General features: G+C 46.5%; 1 protein-coding gene across 17 annotated transcripts in view; it reads right to left on the minus strand.

Annotated features, from left to right (window-relative positions):
• septin4b (septin 4b) overlaps positions 1–18,764 on the minus strand; it is a 48,488-nt gene that overhangs the window by 10,967 nt on the left and 18,757 nt on the right. For 5 of the 17 annotated variants that reach the window (XM_073922615.1, XM_073922613.1, XM_073922610.1 and 2 more), the window contains 6 exon segments: positions 3,548–3,644; positions 2,004–2,090; positions 1,744–1,867; positions 928–1,062; positions 172–289; positions 1–88 (listed from right to left, as the gene is read on the minus strand). The exon segment at positions 1–88 is cut by the window's left edge and continues 14 nt beyond it. In XM_073922615.1, coding sequence (XP_073778716.1) covers positions 1–88; positions 172–289; positions 928–1,062; positions 1,744–1,867; positions 2,004–2,090; positions 3,548–3,644 — 649 coding nt within the window. 17 annotated transcript variants of the gene reach the window in all.

Below are 18,764 nucleotides of genomic sequence, written 5' to 3' on the forward strand. Positions count from 1 at the left end.
CCTGCTGCTTGAACTCCTCGTCCTCGTCTGAATCACAGTCTGGAAACTGGTAGATCTTGATGCCGTACTGCTCGATCTCCTCTCGAATCTGCACAGCACACAGAGTTAGATGCACAGATATAAACACACACACACACACACACACACACACACACACACACACACACTTGCCTTAATCTTCTTCTTCTTGACCTCTAGCGGTGTGAGTGTGTCTGCTTTGGCCAGCACCGGGACGATGTTCACCTTCTCATGAAGAGCCTTCATGAACTCCACATCCAGAGGCCTGAGACTGACACACACACACACACACGCACACACACACACACACACACACACACACATGACTGAGAACACACTACACTGAGCTGACAACATGACTTTGCTCTTCTTCTAGTTTGTGTTTTGCTGCAGCAGTGAGCGGCTCTGTACAGAGGAATACAATCACTCACTTGTGTGCTGGTCAGGGGGAGACACAGCTATACCCTACAGCACTGACTTATTACAGCGTTCAGCGCTCTCGTTTACCTAGCCGCGGCTGAAAGAGCAACTGCAGTTTTATTTTGGTAAAAGCAGAAAAATGTGCTGACGTGATCAGACAGCAGTGAGCACACGTGACCAGCAGAGGGCAGAGTTACATTAGAAGAGCTGGACAGGTAGATGTGTGAGCAGCACTGCAGAGAGAGCTGGATTAGGTCTTCCAGCAAAGCCTGAGCATTACAGTACACTTTACAGCACAGTACACTACAGCCCAGTACACTACACTACAGCACAGTACACTACAGCACAGTACACTACAGTAGATCTGGTCTGAATGAGGTTTACTCTCCTGATGCTGGAGTTACTGCAGCTGAACACCAGAGTCTGATCAGATGGCAAACACACACACACACACACACACACACACACACACACATACACGTGTCGTACCCGTGACCGAAGGGTGAGATGAAGTAGAGGCAGCAGTGCACACGGTTATCCTGAATGTTCTTCCGGTTCAGCCCGCTCTCGTCTCTGAAATACTGTTCAAACTGCTGGTCGATGTAGTCTGCCACTGACTTCCAGCTGCAAACACACACACACACACACACACACACACACACACACACACACACACACACACACCGCTGATGTAGGCAGAAACAAAGGTAAACTCGTATCCGTGTGGTGTACTCTGTGTTCAGGCAGGTTGAGCTCTGTGGTAATGTTAACTGTGGTGTTTTCAGGAACAATCTTCCAGATTAAGCATTTCCAGTCCCCAAAAGGATAATATCATCTAAATGAGCAGACTAAACGTGAAACAGTTTTCCATTTTGACTGAAAACAGCATACCACACTCCACAAAGAAAAGGCTGACATATGAAATGATTTTCTCCATGAATAACACTCTCCCCGCTCTCCCGCATGACGCTAATGCAGAATGACTGACACTGCAGTTCCTGGACTGGCCACTGGGGGTCGGCTACAAGATGGAGCAAATCCTCATAGACTCGCATGTTAAATTGACCAACTTTACAGCAGAATAAAGGTGTTTATAGTCTGGAACGAGCAGCAGATTTGGTGTGTATAGCTGATACTATCCTTCATGACAACTGAGAGAGGGTGAATCAAGGAGAATATCTCATCCATTTAATTGATAATAAGCTGTAAAATTCTGCATAATGAGGGTGTGTATGGCCATATATTCAATATTTGGAAATAATTAGCATGTTAACTCATGTCGGCAGCATCAGAACTCTTCTTTACCATTCTGTGTTATTGACGGCGTCCCCGAAGCCGGGCGTGTCCACGATCGTGAGCTTGAGCTTGACGCCCTTCTCCTCGATGTCCACCGTATGTTTGGTGATCTCCACCGTCTGTGTGATCCGCTCTACACAACACACACACACACACAACACTTTAACACACAGTAAAGGCACATTCACAACACTAAAAGCACACACACACACACACAAAAGCACACACACACATACACACACACACTCACACACAGCGGACACACTTGCCTTCAGCGTTCAGCAGCTTGCGGTCTTTGTAGAGATCTGTGAGGAACAGACTGTTGACCAGCGTGGACTTCCCTAAACCTGACTCTCCTGCAGAGAGAAGCACAGAGCACTCAGAGTCTCTTTACTGACACCGTACAGCGGGTAAAATAAACAGTGAACATTTCAACATTTCTCCTGGTACTTCTAAATGAGCCGTTGACATGAAACTGACCCAGACTTTGGTCCAAACATAAAAATTAAAATAAGAAAGACATTTCAGAAGGAGGAGTTGTGTGTAATAACAATGAAGAACACAGTGAGAAAGTGCTGAACTACTGAAATGTGCAAGCCCAAATCAGAAACAGTTGAGACTTTGTGGAAAACGCAAACAGATAAAGAAAGTATAGTGATTTCTAAACTTACTCTGACCGTTTATTTGACTGCAGACAACCCAACAGACATCATTAATGTGTTCCTCGTGATGACTATTGCTTTTCAAAATAAACACATCTTCCCGTTTTGGTTTATGCAATAGATTTGAATAAAGCTGGATCAGTGAAGCCTTCACCACTCTGTAGTGTTGCTGTTTCTTTCACAACACTTCAAGACGTTTAGGGACTGAAGACATCAAGTGAGGAAGTGTTTCAGGGGTCATTCTGTCCCATTCTTGCAGGTGGCCACTGACACAACCCCAGACCATGACAGAGCCGGGTTTTTGGACGTGTTGCTGGTGTCAGTCTGGATGATCCTTTTCTTCTTTGGTCTGGAGCACACGGCGTCCATTTCTCCCAGAAACACCTGAAACACTGCTTCATCTGAGCACAGGACACGTCTCCACTGTGTGATGCTCCATCCCAGATGCATTCAGAGCCCAGGGAAGCGCTTCTGGACACTGTTAACATAGGGCTTCCTCTTGGCACAGTGCAGTGTTGGCTGGTGTTTGTGGATGTGACTCTGTATTGTGCTGCTTGTCACAGGTTTAGTGCAGTAGTGCTGAGCCCATGTGCTGATCTGCTTATAGATGAATGAGGACTCTTGATGCAGCGCCCCCTGAGGGTTCGGAGGTCACGCTTGTTCAGCTCAGGCTTGCGCTCTTGTCCTTTACACACTGAAACTCCTCCAGACTCCTTCAGTCTTTAATGCTGTTCTGCACTGCTGAAGGTGAAATCTCCACATGTCTTCCTCTGATGAGTGTTGAGTTTACACACTTCACTCGTTTCCTCTCAATTTTCTCTCATTTTCTTCTCAAGTAGTATTTGTGGTCAAACTGGCGATCCTCGGCCCATCTCTGCTCCTAAAGGACTAGACCTTTCCTGATGCTTTAATGAAGGAGATTCACACACGAACTGAAGTCCACCAGACACAACATCTAATATTGTGTGTTCATATTGTCTGCAGTCAAATACAAGTCCAGATCAATTTAGAAATCCCTACTTTCCTTTTTATTAGCGTTCTGACCCAACCTTTTCTGATTCGGTTTGTATTTAACACTTTAAAAAACACCATGTAATGTGAAGCGGTTGATTTGTTTGGAGTTAATTTTCTTTTTAGTAAATAAGCATTACCTGCCACCATGAGTGTGAAGTCAAAGCCCTTCTTCACAGATTTACGGTGAACCTGGTTTGGCAACGTAGCGAATCCCACATACTCCTTATCCTGGTCCTGCCAACAACAACAAAGCAAAGCTCAGTGTGACTTACATCGAGTCCTCCATGTGTGTTTACCTGGTCATCGTGTGTTCAGTGCAGTGGCGTAGCGGACGGGCCCGCAGGGCACGCACCGCGGGGGGGCCCCGCGTGATTAGGGGGCCCCACGTCGTCGCGATTTTCAAAAATTTAAAATCCAGGAACCGCAATAATCAAACTCTTGGGAACAACTGTGGACGGAACCAAAGTTCACAGGTCTGTGTTCTCTGAACACCTCTCAAGCGGTGGACTACTTCATTCTGATTGCTTGCCGCCGAACCGCGTCATAGCCAATGAAGACGCGCCGCTGTTTCTCGCCGCCGGTTCTCGTTAAAAAATTAATGACTTCTGGCTACTTTTACGCTCTCGCCGCTTTCGGTTTGTGATCGCTCCTCAGTTTGTGAAGGATTCCCCGCGTTGTCGCTCCACTCCGCCTCATTTCCCCGCACCTCAATTTGTGACATAGATATATACACTAGATATTGTATAGGGACCCTGAGCATGCGTCAATAGCGCAGCCACATTGGTACAGTGCTCCCAGGACAAACGTCATTCAACCGCACTAGACAAGTGTTATTACGTGAAGATGCGGGACTGTAGCGCTGTCTACGAGTGTAGTAACGAGCAAACAGAGAAAACAAAGCACAAAGGCAGAACATTCCATAGGTAGGATTAAGTTTTTTACGTTTTTGTATGTTCTGAAATTTGTGCTAAACAGGTAGCGTTATTGATACTAATACAGCCACTTACTGCATTCACTATAAGTCAAATTAGCTCCAATTCGCACTAAATACTCGGTTTATGCTAGCTTTGTTGAATAAAATCAGCAAACAATGAAAAAGAAATATGACAACGAGATGCTGCGGTGCCAGAAACTTGTATTATTGTCGGCTAGTGAAGGAGTCTTTCATAATGGAGATTCATTCACAAACAAATCGCTCCCTCCGTCAGTATGAGAAGTAAAAGCAGGAGAGGAGCTGTGTTTCAGGACATGATTAGATCAAATTTAACAGGGAGGTGGATAGTACATTTCTGTACACACAAACACAAGCTTTTTGTCAGGAATGCCCGTGCGGTCACTGATCCATCAATGTAGAAAAGTGATGTAAAATTATAATTTTCATAATTGAAATAAAAATAAAAATACTAACATCCAGGAAAACTCCCGATCATAGATATATGTGTATAGGCTATGTGTATATCTCTGGCTCTGCCGCCCCAACCCCCCCAACCCCCCCACCCCCCCCCCCCCCCCCTGAAAACTGGGGGCCCCATCGGTGATCCCTGCAGGGGGGGCCTCCGCATTTTGCGCTACGCCACTGGTTCAGTGTGTGTGTTTGCCTGGTCATCGTGTGTTCAGTGTGTGTGTGTTTGCCTGGTCATCATGTGTTCAGTGTGTGTGTTTGCCTGGTCATCATGTGTTCAGTGTGTGTGTTTGCCTGGTCATCGTGTGTTCAGTGTGTGTGTTTGCCTGATCATCATGTGTTCATGTTCAGTGTGTGTGTGTTTGCCTGGTCATCGTGTGTTCAGTGTGTGTGTTTACCTGGTCATCATGTGTTCAGTGTGTGTGTTTGCCTGGTCATCATGTGTTCAGTGTGTGTGTTTGCCTGGTCATCATGTGTTCAGTGTGTGTGTTTGCCTGGTCATCGTGTGTTCAGTGTGTGTGTGTTTGCCTGGTCATCATGTGTTCAGTGTGTGTGTTTACCTGGTCATCATGTGTTCAGTGTGTGTGTTTGCCTGGTCATCATGTGTTCAGTGTGTGTGTTTGCCTGGTCATCGTGTGTTCAGTGTGTGTGTGTTTGCCTGGTCATCGTGTGTTCAGTGTGTGTGTGTTTGCCTGGTCATCGTGTGTTCAATGTGTGTGTGTTTGCCTGGTCATCATGTGTTCAGTGTGTGTTTGCCTGGTCATCGTGTGTTCAGTGTGTGTGTGTTTGCCTGGTCATCGTGTGTTCAGTGTGTGTGTGTTTGCCTGGTCATCATGTGTTCAGTGTGTGTTTGCCTGATCATCGTGTGTTCAGTGTGTGTGTGTTTGCCTGGTCATCGTGTGTTCAGTGTGTGTGTGTTTGCCTGGTCATCATGTGTTCAGTGTGTGTTTGCCTGATCATCGTGTGTTCAGTGTGTGTGTGTTTGCCTGGTCATCATGTGTTTAGTGTGTGTGTGTTTGCCTGGTCATCGTGTGTTCAGTGTGTGTTTGCCTGGTCATCGTGACAGATATGGCCTGAGTTTCTCTCTGGGAGGCAGAGCAGAGATGCCGGGCTTCAGCTTGTAGTGAAGCAGGAAAGATGTAGGGTGGAGTGTCATAAACCCAAAAAGAGCTTTACGTCTTTAATTATCATCTTTTACAAAGACCACCAACAGGATCCATTAAAAAACATGTCATTAAAGTGTAAATCTATCCTCCGGGAAAGGAAAGGCACATGAAAAGCACACTCAAGAACAAAAAGTAAAGAGGCAGTATTGCTGTGATACTGAGACCACCACAGCAGTCCTGTTCCTGATGCCTGATCAGGGATCCCAGGTCCAGGAGCATTTCCCATTCCAGTGACAACTCAAAACCCAACCAAAATAAATAACACAATTGCTGGATTCCCACAAGGGCAAAGGTTTACCATGTCTTCTCTGATATTCTGTGATGCACACACTTGTAGGTAGAATGTACATGTTAAAGTATTGACTGACACTGCCCACACCAACAACACTTCACTTTCTGAGAAAGACACTTAGAAGTGTTGTTTGGCGTGTGGACAGTCCTGCACACCGAATACAGCAGGCCGGATGACCCTGCGTAATGATGAGAAGAACAACAGCTCTATATCTGACATCTCTGCACAGAGGGATCATGTCTGATCATCTATTGGTCTCACGCATTCATGTCACGCTAAATTGAAACCTGCTTGCGTTTGGGTCTGCTGCATTCACAGTATGAATGGAAGTCATCGGGGTTAAAAGTGCAGTGTAGCTGCAGCTTCACGCCTGGTTTATACTTCTGCATCAAGTGACCGGCGTAACACACGGCCTTCGCTCGCTCACTTGTAATGCTCTTGGGTTGTCAGGTATGCATTCCAGAATCAATGTCCATTAAGAAACGAGACTGATGAGGAAGAAACCCTTTGGCAGCTGCAGCACGCTATGAAAGTAAACCAGCACAGCGTCATTTAATTCTCCAGCCACTGCACTTTCAGGAGAGCCCCATTATGTGGGAATACCATCAGCTGGGCAACACTGCACATGATCACATGATCACAGCACTTTCATATGCACTATGGTACTGCAGGGTGACCACTTGTACAAGGGACTTACCGGTGAATACCATGGTAAATTCCAGCATGCCATATGGTGTTATTAATGGTGTTAATAAGTAGAGAGAGTTACTGGGAGCGATACAGTGGAGACTGAACTCTATCCCATTACCTCAGTGGCATCGTAGGGGTCATAGCGGCCCCAGGGGCTTTTAGGCCTGGACGGGCTGATGGGGGACGGCAGGCTAAATTCCACACGGCCCCGCTGACCCCCGGTTCTGGATTCATGCTCTCCGGGGCCCCTTGGTGCTGCCGCAGGCCTCAGGGTGGGGGTCCCGGGGGTATGAGGTCTGTTGTGTCCCTCTGGGGGTGGGGGGCGTCCCATGATGTGCTCCAGCTCAGAGTCCTCCGAGTCTTCCTTTGGGAGGTGCTGGAGGGGTCAGGGGGAGGTCAGGGCCAGGACACATGGGTATGGGCAGAGTGGGTAAATATGGGGCATTTAGGTCATGGAGAAGAAAAGCAGACAGAAAACAGAGCATACAGTGTTTAGATGAAGAACACTGCACATGCCTACACCACCCGCAAACTCAATCCCTCTAAATACTCTGGGCAAGATTAAGCTGACCACAGTAAGAGTCGGACAAGGTTTCAGAACTGGTAGTAAAAGGAGTGATCAGTGCTGTTAGTGCCCTCACAAGACAACAGCAGGGACGCTAATACTCCTGCACTCACATTCACATTCAGCAGAAGCTTCTACAGCGACTTACAGGTGAAGATAGCAGAAGCACTTCAGATCATTAGAGTAGAAGTATAAAAGCGCTGCGAGTCTGTTACTAAATAACTCTTCATGTATAGGGAGAGGAGAGAGTGTGTCCTACAGGTGGTTTGTTAAGCCCACTCACCTGTGGAGCACACCAAGAATTGCAAGATGATCTCCAGAAACCTGGAGCCTGGATAAGACAGCGTCTGGTGGAGACGACTCAATACACAAGCTGAATGTGATGTGTTGTTACTAGAGAATGACTCCTGCTCTTCACAGCCACATAACTCACTGCACCACAGGCCCCAGATCAGTGTCTTCAGCAGACGCCTGAACACTGAAGAACTCAACACATGGGCTGTGCTTTACTGAGCTTCTGACATGCAGACCTCATTGTACAAATCTCAAAATATGAAAGTCAGTAACTGTCATGAAGGCCTGCTGTTGTGATGTTCAGGGAAGGACAGGAGCTGTATTAATGAAGCCGGTGTTATTAGCACACTGACAGCAGGGCAATGGGACAGTCTCATGTGCGGCGCTCAGGTTTCCACCGCTCTGTTCCAGATTAATAATGCATTGGGGACAGGGGATTCTTGTTTAAGGTGCAGACATGAAGCTGTACACTGCAGAAGCAGCTCTATAATGGTCATATTGTCAGTCTATTACTGCAACATGCAGAATGAAAACACTAAACTGAAGAGAATCTGCCTGACACACATCCCTCAGTGTCCAGTTTTCCTCTAAAAGCTTGTCGTCTGCAGGGTCAGCAGGTGCCCAGGGCAGGGGAACACTCTGGATGATGATTAACCCACACTTCAAACATCTAATATAGAATATTTAATGATGAGTATGAAATAGGGGATGAAAGTAACACCTTTATTTCTGTCCCGCTGTTAATAGCCTTAATAGTCAATAAAAAAGGGAAGGCTTTTTTGAGAAAAAAAAAAAATATATATATATATAGCGACAAATCACACACTACTCAGAGGTTCACATGGAGATATATTCAGCTGGTGTCCAGAATAATCATACATGACTTTCTGTCCTGAGGGATTTCCAGAGCTAGCAGTGGAATAATCAAGAGCTGAGCTAGTGAGGCATGCTGGAACACTGCCACTGAGAGAAAGAGTGCAGAACAACCATAATCATACTCCAGTTATGACCCCAAACACACACACACACACACACACACACTTCAACACACAAACACACACACTGCCCCCCAAACACACACACTCAAACACACGCATCCCAGGCAGGTCAGGGGAAGGCAGGGGTTATCAGAAAGAGGTGGTGCCTATTGGAGAAAGGCGGGGTCTATCTGGTAAAGGCGGGGTCTATCGGGAAAATGTGGGGTCCATTCGGGTAAAGCAGGGTCCATCAAGGTAAGACAGGGTCTATCAGGGGAAGGCCGGGCCTATCGGAGGAAAGTGGGGCCCATCAAGTTAAGATGGGGCTATCAGTGACAGGTGGGGCTTATTGGGGTGAGGTAGGGCCCATCAAAGTAAGACAGGGCCTGTCAGGGGAAAGAGGAGCCTATTGGGGAAAAGCGGGTGCGTCAAGCTAAGGACGGTGGCTATCAGGGGAATGCAGGGCCTATCGGGGTAAAGCAGGGCCCATCAAGGGAAGACCAGATCTATCGAGAAAGGCAGTGTCCATCAAGGTAGGACAGAGCCTATCAGGGCAAGGTGGGGCCTATCAGGGGAAGGCGGGGCCATCAAGGTAAGATGGGGCCTATCATGGGAAGGTGGGGCCTATTGGGGGAAGGTGGGGCCCATCAAGGTAAGACAGGGCCTATCATGGGAAGGTGGGGCCCATTGGGGGAAGATGGAGCCTATTAGGGGAGGGGCTTCAGTACCTTCTCCACTGCACGTGCGCGGGGCTCAGGAGATGCTGGCATTGAGTCCTGCTCATCTGAAGCAGAATCAACCTCAGGGTCACTGTCCTCCATCACTACTGCAGTTACTGTACACTCTACACACACACACACACGGAGGAGTGTGTGCAGGACAGGATCAGAGAACACAGACAGATGAAGTGATGAATGAACATGATGAACGGGCAGAGCTTCAGATGCAGAGTGTGTTCCTCAACCCAGCAGCACATGATGATGATGATGATGATGAAGACAGTACTGTCAGACATGAACACTGAGCGGCTCCATCATGCCTCTGCTCCTCATCTCTCTACACTCACACTAGAGGTAACATCATATAGTCAATGAAAACTGCACCAGCATGTATTCATCTGATGCTCACTACTTAGTCGACACATTATAATGCATTAATCAGACGCCATGATGAGCTGATGACTATAAACTGATCATCTCCACTGCTGAGAGGATCATGAGGAGACAACCTGCTGATCTCCACTGCGTCAGGCGCTGATTAAAGAGGAGGAACTGAAGATCATCATCAGAAGGTCATACCACACACACACACACACACACACACCACTGACACACACACACACACACACACACACACACACCACTGATTATTACTGTTTGCTGCAGAGAGAGAGAGAGAGAGAGAGAGAGAGAGAGAGAGAGACTAATTACAGAGATCCAGTGATGATCTGACCTGCTGCACACTGCAGAGATCAATGCTCATCTCCATCAGCTGACTGACCTCTTTCAGTTCACTGATCACACACACACACACACACACACACACACCTCTGATATGCAGTTATGAAGACGGTTAAACTCCATCTACAGGTCTCTGAACACACACAGACACGATCAGCTTTACTGGACTCCATTAACACAAAGCCTACACTGACTGATGTGGTATACTGTTATTATTATCATTATCATCATTGTTGTTTTGTTCAGTCGCTGGACACATCTATCATACTGCAGTTATTATTATGATGAATACACACACAACAGCACACACACACACACACACACACACACACACACACACAGCATATAGACAGGCTATGAGTCACGTCAGGCTCGACTGTACATCTGTGTGTGTATCTACTGTGAAGGCTGTAATCACTCATACTGCGCACACGCGCACACACACACACACACACACACACACACACACACACACACACACACACACACACAACTAAACACTCACGCACACTGTCTGCACCTCACCTGTCGGAGGATGAGCACGTCTGCAGGAGCTCTGCTGGATGCAGCTCTTCATTCCTCTGCTGGAGCTCACATCATCTGATCAGGCTTTTATACACACATACACACACACACACACACACTGCATCGAGCTGCAGCACTGCCCCAGGACACGCACATGCGCACACACACACACACACACATACATAAAGACATGCACACATATACACACATGCACACAGGCGCGCGCACACACACACACACTGCTGTGCAGAACAAATGGACTCAGGCATGATCAATGCTCTGCTTTCTGCCTCCCAGTGCATGATGGGAGTTCTCCGTGTCCCCTGTTCAGCTCATGTCTCTGTGTTTCTACAGTGGAGGGCATCAGCCAGCCGCTCCGCCCAGCTGCACACCTTTGGGTTTACTAAAGCTGCTTCAGGCTTCTGCTGGACCGGGTCAGGGTCAAACACGACACATCACGCCATTTACAGCTCTGAACTGAACCATGAAGTCACATGACACCATCCACATCAGTCACTGGCTAGACGAATGTCCTGAGCTGTGTTTTGATTGGTCAGAAGTAATGAGTGGCAGTCTGACTGCACCTCTACATGTGTGTGAGCCTGTCCAACATCCCAGAAACAAAGCGCCTAATCAGGACTGAGCCAAGGCTGAGACGCCACTGATGTGTGTGTGTGTGTGTGTGTGTGTGTGTTTACTGCAGAACAACACATATATGGTGTAATGCAGGCTCAGCATGGTTAAAGAAGTCAAAGGCATCTCCTCAGTCAAGCAGCACTTGTAGACGAGCAGATCCTCCAGTCTAGTGTTGAATGAGGAGAGCGTCTCCATCAATAACCTGCTGATGAGGAAGAGGAGTCATGTAGTGTTCCTGATCAACACACTCACACTCACTACAGCACAGCTACACACACTCCCATCACCGCTCACACAGCTTGGATAAACGCTTAAAATGTGCGTGTGTGTGTGTGTGTGTGTGTGTGTGTGTGTGAGAGAGAGAGAGAGAGAGAGAGAATGTCTCTGTTGAGTGTCTGGGAGTGTGTGTTGATTCTGTGTGTGTGTGTGAGACACTAACAGATGAGTCACTGATGTCACTATCACATCACACACACACACACACACACACAATGACCATGACTGATGTAAACAGAGAGCAGTGTGTGTGGGACTACGGTCCAGTGTGTGTCAATGGAGCTGTTGTGTTAATCAGCACAGTGAGGCCCTTTGTGTGTGTGTGTGTGTGTGTGTGTGTGTGTGTGTGTGTGTGTGTGTGTGATCAGGCCTGGTGGCTCTACTGAAAGTCTCCACAGGTGCTGAAAGATCAGAATCAAACACAACTGAAACACACGAGCGGGCGACACCTTCACAACATCTACATACCATTAACATATCATTAACACATCTGCTTATCATTACCACATCTGCATATCATTAAAATATCTGCATGTCATTAAAATATCTGCATATCATTACCACACCTGCATATCATTACCACACCTGAATATCATTACCACACCTGAATATCATTAAAATATCTGCATATCATTAAAATATCTGCATATCATTACCACATCTGCATATCATTAAAATATATGCATATCAGTACCACATATCTGCATATTATTACAACATCTGCATATCATTAACAGACCTGCATATCATTACCACACCGGCATATCATTACCGCATCTGCTTATTCTTACCACATCTGCATATCATTACCACATCTGCATATCATTACCACATCTGCATATCATTACCACATCTGCATATCATTAAAATATCTGCATATCATTACCACATTTGCATATCATTACCACATCTGCATATCATTAACAGACCTGCATATCATTACCACACCAGCATATCATTACCGCATCTGCTTATTCTTACCACATCTGCATATCATTACCACATCTGCATATCATTACCACATCTGCATATCATTAAAATATCTGCATATCATTACCACATTTGCATATCATTACCACATCTGCATATCATTAACAGACCTGCATATCATTACCACACCAGCATATCATTACCGCATCTGCTTATTCTTACCACATCTGCATATCATTACCACATCTGCATATCATTACCACATCTTCATATCATTAAAATATCTGCATATCATTACCACATTTGCATATCATTACCACATCTGCATATCATTAACAGACCTGCATATCATTACCACACCAGCATATCATTACCGCATCTGCTTATCCTTACCACATCTGCATATCATTACCACATCTGCATATCATTACCATACCTGCCTATCATAACCACATCTGTATATCATTACCATGACTACATATCATTAACACATCTGCATCTCATTAAAAAGACACATTTAATGAAGCAGGCACAGAAGCAGCAGAGTTCAGACAGGAAACAGATTATTGAAAACACACACACACACACACACACACACACACACACACACACACACACACACACACACACACACACACACACACCTCTGTCAGCCGTACCTCACAGTCCCTGCTCACTGTAGAGTGTGCTGCCATTCCTACTGATGGAGAACAAACAGTCTGTGTGCTGATGATGATGGAGACACACATATACACACTCTGCATCTCATCTGCATAGCCACACCCCCAGCACAAGCTGTCACAGAGTCATTGATGATGTCACTGCACAACTAATCATCTGCACTGCTTCTGTCTGCTTATTCAACTGATTAAGTGTGTGTGTGTGTGTGTGTGTGTGTGTGTGTGTGTGTGTGTGTGTGTTTCTCTTTCTTCAAGACTGATGTTGTCCTGCTAAAGGCTTTTAACAGCATCTGTCCAGTGACTTTAAAAAGCCCCCTTGTCCCCAATCCCACACACACACACACACACACACACACACACACACACACACACACACACACACACACACACACACACACACACACACACACACACACACACACACACACACACACACACACACACAGAGACACACGTGATGTCAGGACTCAACAGCGCCCTCTGCTGGCTGAATGAAGCTCTTCCACAAACCCCACACTGCTCATGCTGTGGAGGGGCTGAGAGCTTCCCGTCTGTGAAATAAGCTCTACTAGACTATAAACGTGTCTCCTGACTTATATTGCTAGAGGAACAGTGTTTCCTGTTTTCCAGTGATGTCAATATGTTAGATGTTTGAATATTTGACTCAGGCAGATCTGTTCCTAAAGCTGGTCCATACTGAAGCTGCCAAACACACAGGACACTACTTCACAGCCCGGATCGCTCTAACACAGCCTGGTGCTCGTCTGCTGGAGCTTCATGATGCTGGAGTCTCTCAGTGAAGCGGATCTCTCCTCTATAAATCATTGATCAGGTTTAAACACTGCAGGACAGGGTCACCATCAACAGCAGACGCCTCATTATACTGCACAGTCTCCCTGCTGCGTCCCAACAGCATCGACATCTGAAAGCAGGATTAGCCATTCATTCACTTAGCACAGTCTCGTTATTCATCACAGTGGAATGAACCGCCAACCATTCCAGCATATGTTTTACACAGCGGATGCCCTTCCAGCTGCAACCCAGTACTGGGAAACACCCATACACACTCATACACACATACACACTCATACACTTCGGCCAGTGTAGTTGATCAGTTCCCCTATAGTGCATGTGTTTGGACTGAAACCGGAGCACCCGGAGGAAACCCACACCAACACAGGGAGAACATGCAAACTTCACACAGAAACACCAACTGACCCGCCGAGACTCAAACCAGCGACCTTCTTGCTGTGAGGCGATTGTGCTACCCACTGCGCCATCATGCTGGCAGATACACCCAATCCCTGAGGAAAAGTAAGTGTGGATGGTGTGTCAGGATGATTGACAGGTGATGTAACTAAGCAACAGCACAGTCCATTAATGAGGAAGTGGTATATCCCGCAGCTTGTCCACTCCTCTGTCGCACACTCAGCAGTGTGAACGCTTTCTTCTCAGAGGAGTATGTGGATTGGGACGCAGCAGATTAAAATCGCCCATTTCCTAGCGGAGCAGACTTATCAGAGCGTGTTCAGGACTTCCCGCCGTTTCCCACATGCCCTAGTTAGTCGGCAGTGTAGACGGCGGTCTCTGAAGGACTCGGTGGCGCTGGAAAAGTACCTTTCCCAGACTTCCTGCCACATTCAATTAGACTCTTTATCTGCGAGAGCTCCGAGTTCCGCTCAGACTGGATTGTGCTCAGAGATATCCTTCAGTAGTGTGCAGACCGGCGCTCCGCACAGCGGGACGGGGCCGCCGCGGACATTACACACCCTGTTATTATGGCCACCTGAAGATCTGAACCGCTAATGAGACGGGCCCTCGCCAACTCGGCTCAGCAGTTCCCCAATAGTGCATGTGTTTGGACTGTGGGGGAAACCGGAGCACCCGGAGGAAACCCACACCAACACGGGGAGAACATGCAAACTCCACACAGAAACACCAACTGACCCAGCCGAGGCTCAAACCAGAGACCTTCTTGCTGTGAGGTGATTGTGCTACCCACTGCCCTAATAAGAACGTATCTGGTGTAGATAAATGAATAGTAAGTGTGTGTGGTCAGATATTAGTGTGGCTTTAAAGAAACACACACACACACACACACACACACACACACACACACACACACACACACACACACACACACACACAGAAAGCTCTGGCACTGTGAACACTCGCTGCAGCTTTATTGCTGCATTCCCACCATCAACAGCCATGACCATCAGGAGGAGACGCAGGATTACACCGTCTGTTGACTTCCAGTGGACCTGGAGTGCAGGAGAGTGAAGGACATGATCACGAGTGTGTGTGTGTGTGTGTGTGTGACGCTCTCAGTGCCAGAACAGCAGCTGAGACTCAAACAATACTGCAGACCAAACAGCAGAGGAATGAGGAAGTCCACCCGCCGCTGCTGGGTTTACTGTGGCCGCTGTCGAGGAGCCCTGACTCCAGCTCCACCACCAACAGAAGCTGAGCGCGTGATGGATCCGGCTCTGGAGATCTGGCTGTCCTGACTTTGACTGTAAGTCATATTGAAACTGTAGTGCTCAATGGACTAACCCATGCTGCACTCATTCAGTCTTTAAATTTAGCTTTTGAAACACGGAGCGAGAGAAACCTCAAGCTCTGATTGGCTGTTGTCAGCTGTGGTTCGGCTTGGTTCAGCTTTGGGCTCCTGTCACTTTTTGCACAGCACATGTGTCAGGATACACGTTAATATCCACCGCTGCATCTGTTATGTTCATGTACAAAATAAAGTCCACACACTGGGGCTGAAGCATCTTTTTTTTTTATAATTGTCCTGACATTATGCGGGTCCCTACTGAAAAATCCACCTTAAACCAGCCTAAGCTGTTTGGCTGGTTTTAGTTGGTCGACCAGGCTGGTTTTAGAGGGGGTTTGGCCACTTTCAGGCTGATTTCCATTTCCAGCCTAGTCTTACCTACGCAGGCTGGAAAATGACCAGCTAAAACCAGCTTGACCAGCCTTGGTGGTTTAAGCTGTTTTTTTTTCGGCAGGGCTGTGGTGGGGAATAACAGTGATTTCACTCTCTCTATTACACACATGCTCTGATTTACACACGTGTTCAACATGCTCACTCTCGAGCTGCTGATGATCACAGAGCGCTGAACAGATCTAGTAATCTCACTGCTTTGTGCACATTCTGTCTTGTTGATATAATTATACACGTTACTATGGAGACATGTTAATACGCAGCTGTCAATCAATTCACCTGGGCGGGGAAACCGCACTCCTACATCACGTTGTGGTCGTCCAGAGGAGTCTTCCGTGAAGGCTGTCAGACAGATGAGCATGTGGAAGAGAGCTGTTGAGATTACCCTTGAGCAGGTGACTCGGCTGAGCCGCTGATGCTGTGTGGATGTGCAGAGGAAGTGTCTGCGTTTGTGTTTATTGTGTCTGCAGGAGTTGAGATTGTGTGTTCTGCTGCAGCACTCCTCCCTGCTGCGTATCCTCTGAGCGATTATCCCATTACACCATTACAGCTCCACAGCACAACACACACACACACACACACACACACACACACGCACACACACACACGGTCAGCAGGTCAGAGAGTTTACCGTCTCAGTGTGCCACTCAACACACACTCTCCACAGCCTTTTCTGATGAGCTGATTGCAGTGCTACAGGCTTTGATAAGTTGCGTTAGGCCTGACAGAAACGGGTATAAAATAAATCAATTATTAATCATTTCATTAGTTACTGCATAGCGTAGCTCATTTATTAAGTGTGCTTAACTGATTTCCTTGTCAACTACACAAACTGCATCAGTAATGTGTCTCCTTTGTCCACTTCTGATCAGATCACGCATCTTAATATATATATATATATATATATATATATATATATATATATATATATATATAAATAATGCAAAAGCGAACACAGAACAGCATCCTAAAATAAAACATAAACATACACAACAATTAAAATATATAAATAAAAAAATAATAATAAAAAATAAATAAATAAATAAATAAAAAGTAGCATAAACCAATGGGGAAAGGACTACTTTGTGGAGTCATGTGGTGCTGCTTTAATATAATTCACAAAGGATTCTAAATCTATTGTCAATAACATGTCAGTGACCTTAATAGCCTGATTATGCTGGCATTTGTATAATTGGCCAATAAACGCCACAAATCCATCAATAATCAGGCAAAAATCTAAATCAGTTCCATTGCTCTGTGATTGGACAGGGCAAATCTGCTCTTCTTTTCTGTTCTTCACTACTCTGGAATCCAAACTGGGTATCGAAATGCTGAAATTGGATTTATTCCCAAATCCTAGTAAATTTATAGGCAACTAAATGCTTCCCCTTTATTTCCAGTGACTAAATGAACAGTGGCGTGAGCTCAGGACTGAACACTGACAGGGCTCAATCCTGTGGGACGTCCAGTGGAGATGAAGATCAGTGACCTCCAGACGCAGAGCTCCGTGACCTGCTTTAACGCTTGATGTAATCTCAACTGGAACATGGAGAGAGGGCGGGGCACAGATTAGCTCCTCCCCTTTATAAAATCAGCCAGTAGCATGTTGTTTTTCTCGCAGCTCTGAGATGATATAGAGCATTTGATTGGTCAGCAGATTTGATGAAGATCTGAAGTATGAGGAGACGACAAAATCTCTTTAGGCGGAAGAGACGAAGTGCAGACTGCAGATGAGTATTTCTTCTAAATGTTTTCTCTTCTGTTTTGGAGACTCGAGATTACAGATATCCTGAAGACCACCATCTGAAACACTACATGTTCATTTCACAACACCTTCAGGAGTGTGTGCTGAGGCTCAGAGATGATCTCCTGGAGCTGCACGTGTCTGTGAAACTGTGCCAGAGCTCCCGTCTTACTTCCATTTTTACTGAGAAACCAGGACAAGACTAGAGGGAGAGCAGACGGAGAAACAGCGGATCTGCAGCACACACTGCCAGATCACAGCGCACACACACACACACACACTCACACACACTCACACACTCCTGAGTACTAATATTTACATATATAAACAAGCACTGTGGCCACGCCCCCTCAGAGAAGATCTGCAGCTCATTTCCTGCAGCAGGAAGACATGGACAGCTTAATAAGAGCATTAGAGTCTCCCAGAGGATGAGCTTTAACAAGCAAACACACACACACACACACACACACACACACACACACACACACACACGCCTCTTCTCCTAAACATCAGAAGAACACTTCACCTAAAAATGAAGAAGATCCCGGTGCTTTTCTTCCTCCACAGCAGACGGACTCTTGGAGAAGGTTGAAGCTGAACTCCAGCAGAGCGCAGTCACACTCTCGTCTGTCTGTAGGAGAAGCAGATCTCATATCGCCTTATAAAAGTAATCTCGTATCTTGATAATGCCCTTGGTTACTAACGTAGCCTTCATTACCTAAGATAAGGGAACGAGCATTGCATTTAGCATAAGCCCAAGAGCAGGG

The sequence above is a fragment of the Danio rerio genome, chromosome 15 (genome assembly GCF_049306965.1).
Source record: "Danio rerio strain Tuebingen ecotype United States chromosome 15, GRCz12tu, whole genome shotgun sequence".
Lineage (NCBI taxonomy): Eukaryota > Metazoa > Chordata > Actinopteri > Cypriniformes > Danionidae > Danio > Danio rerio.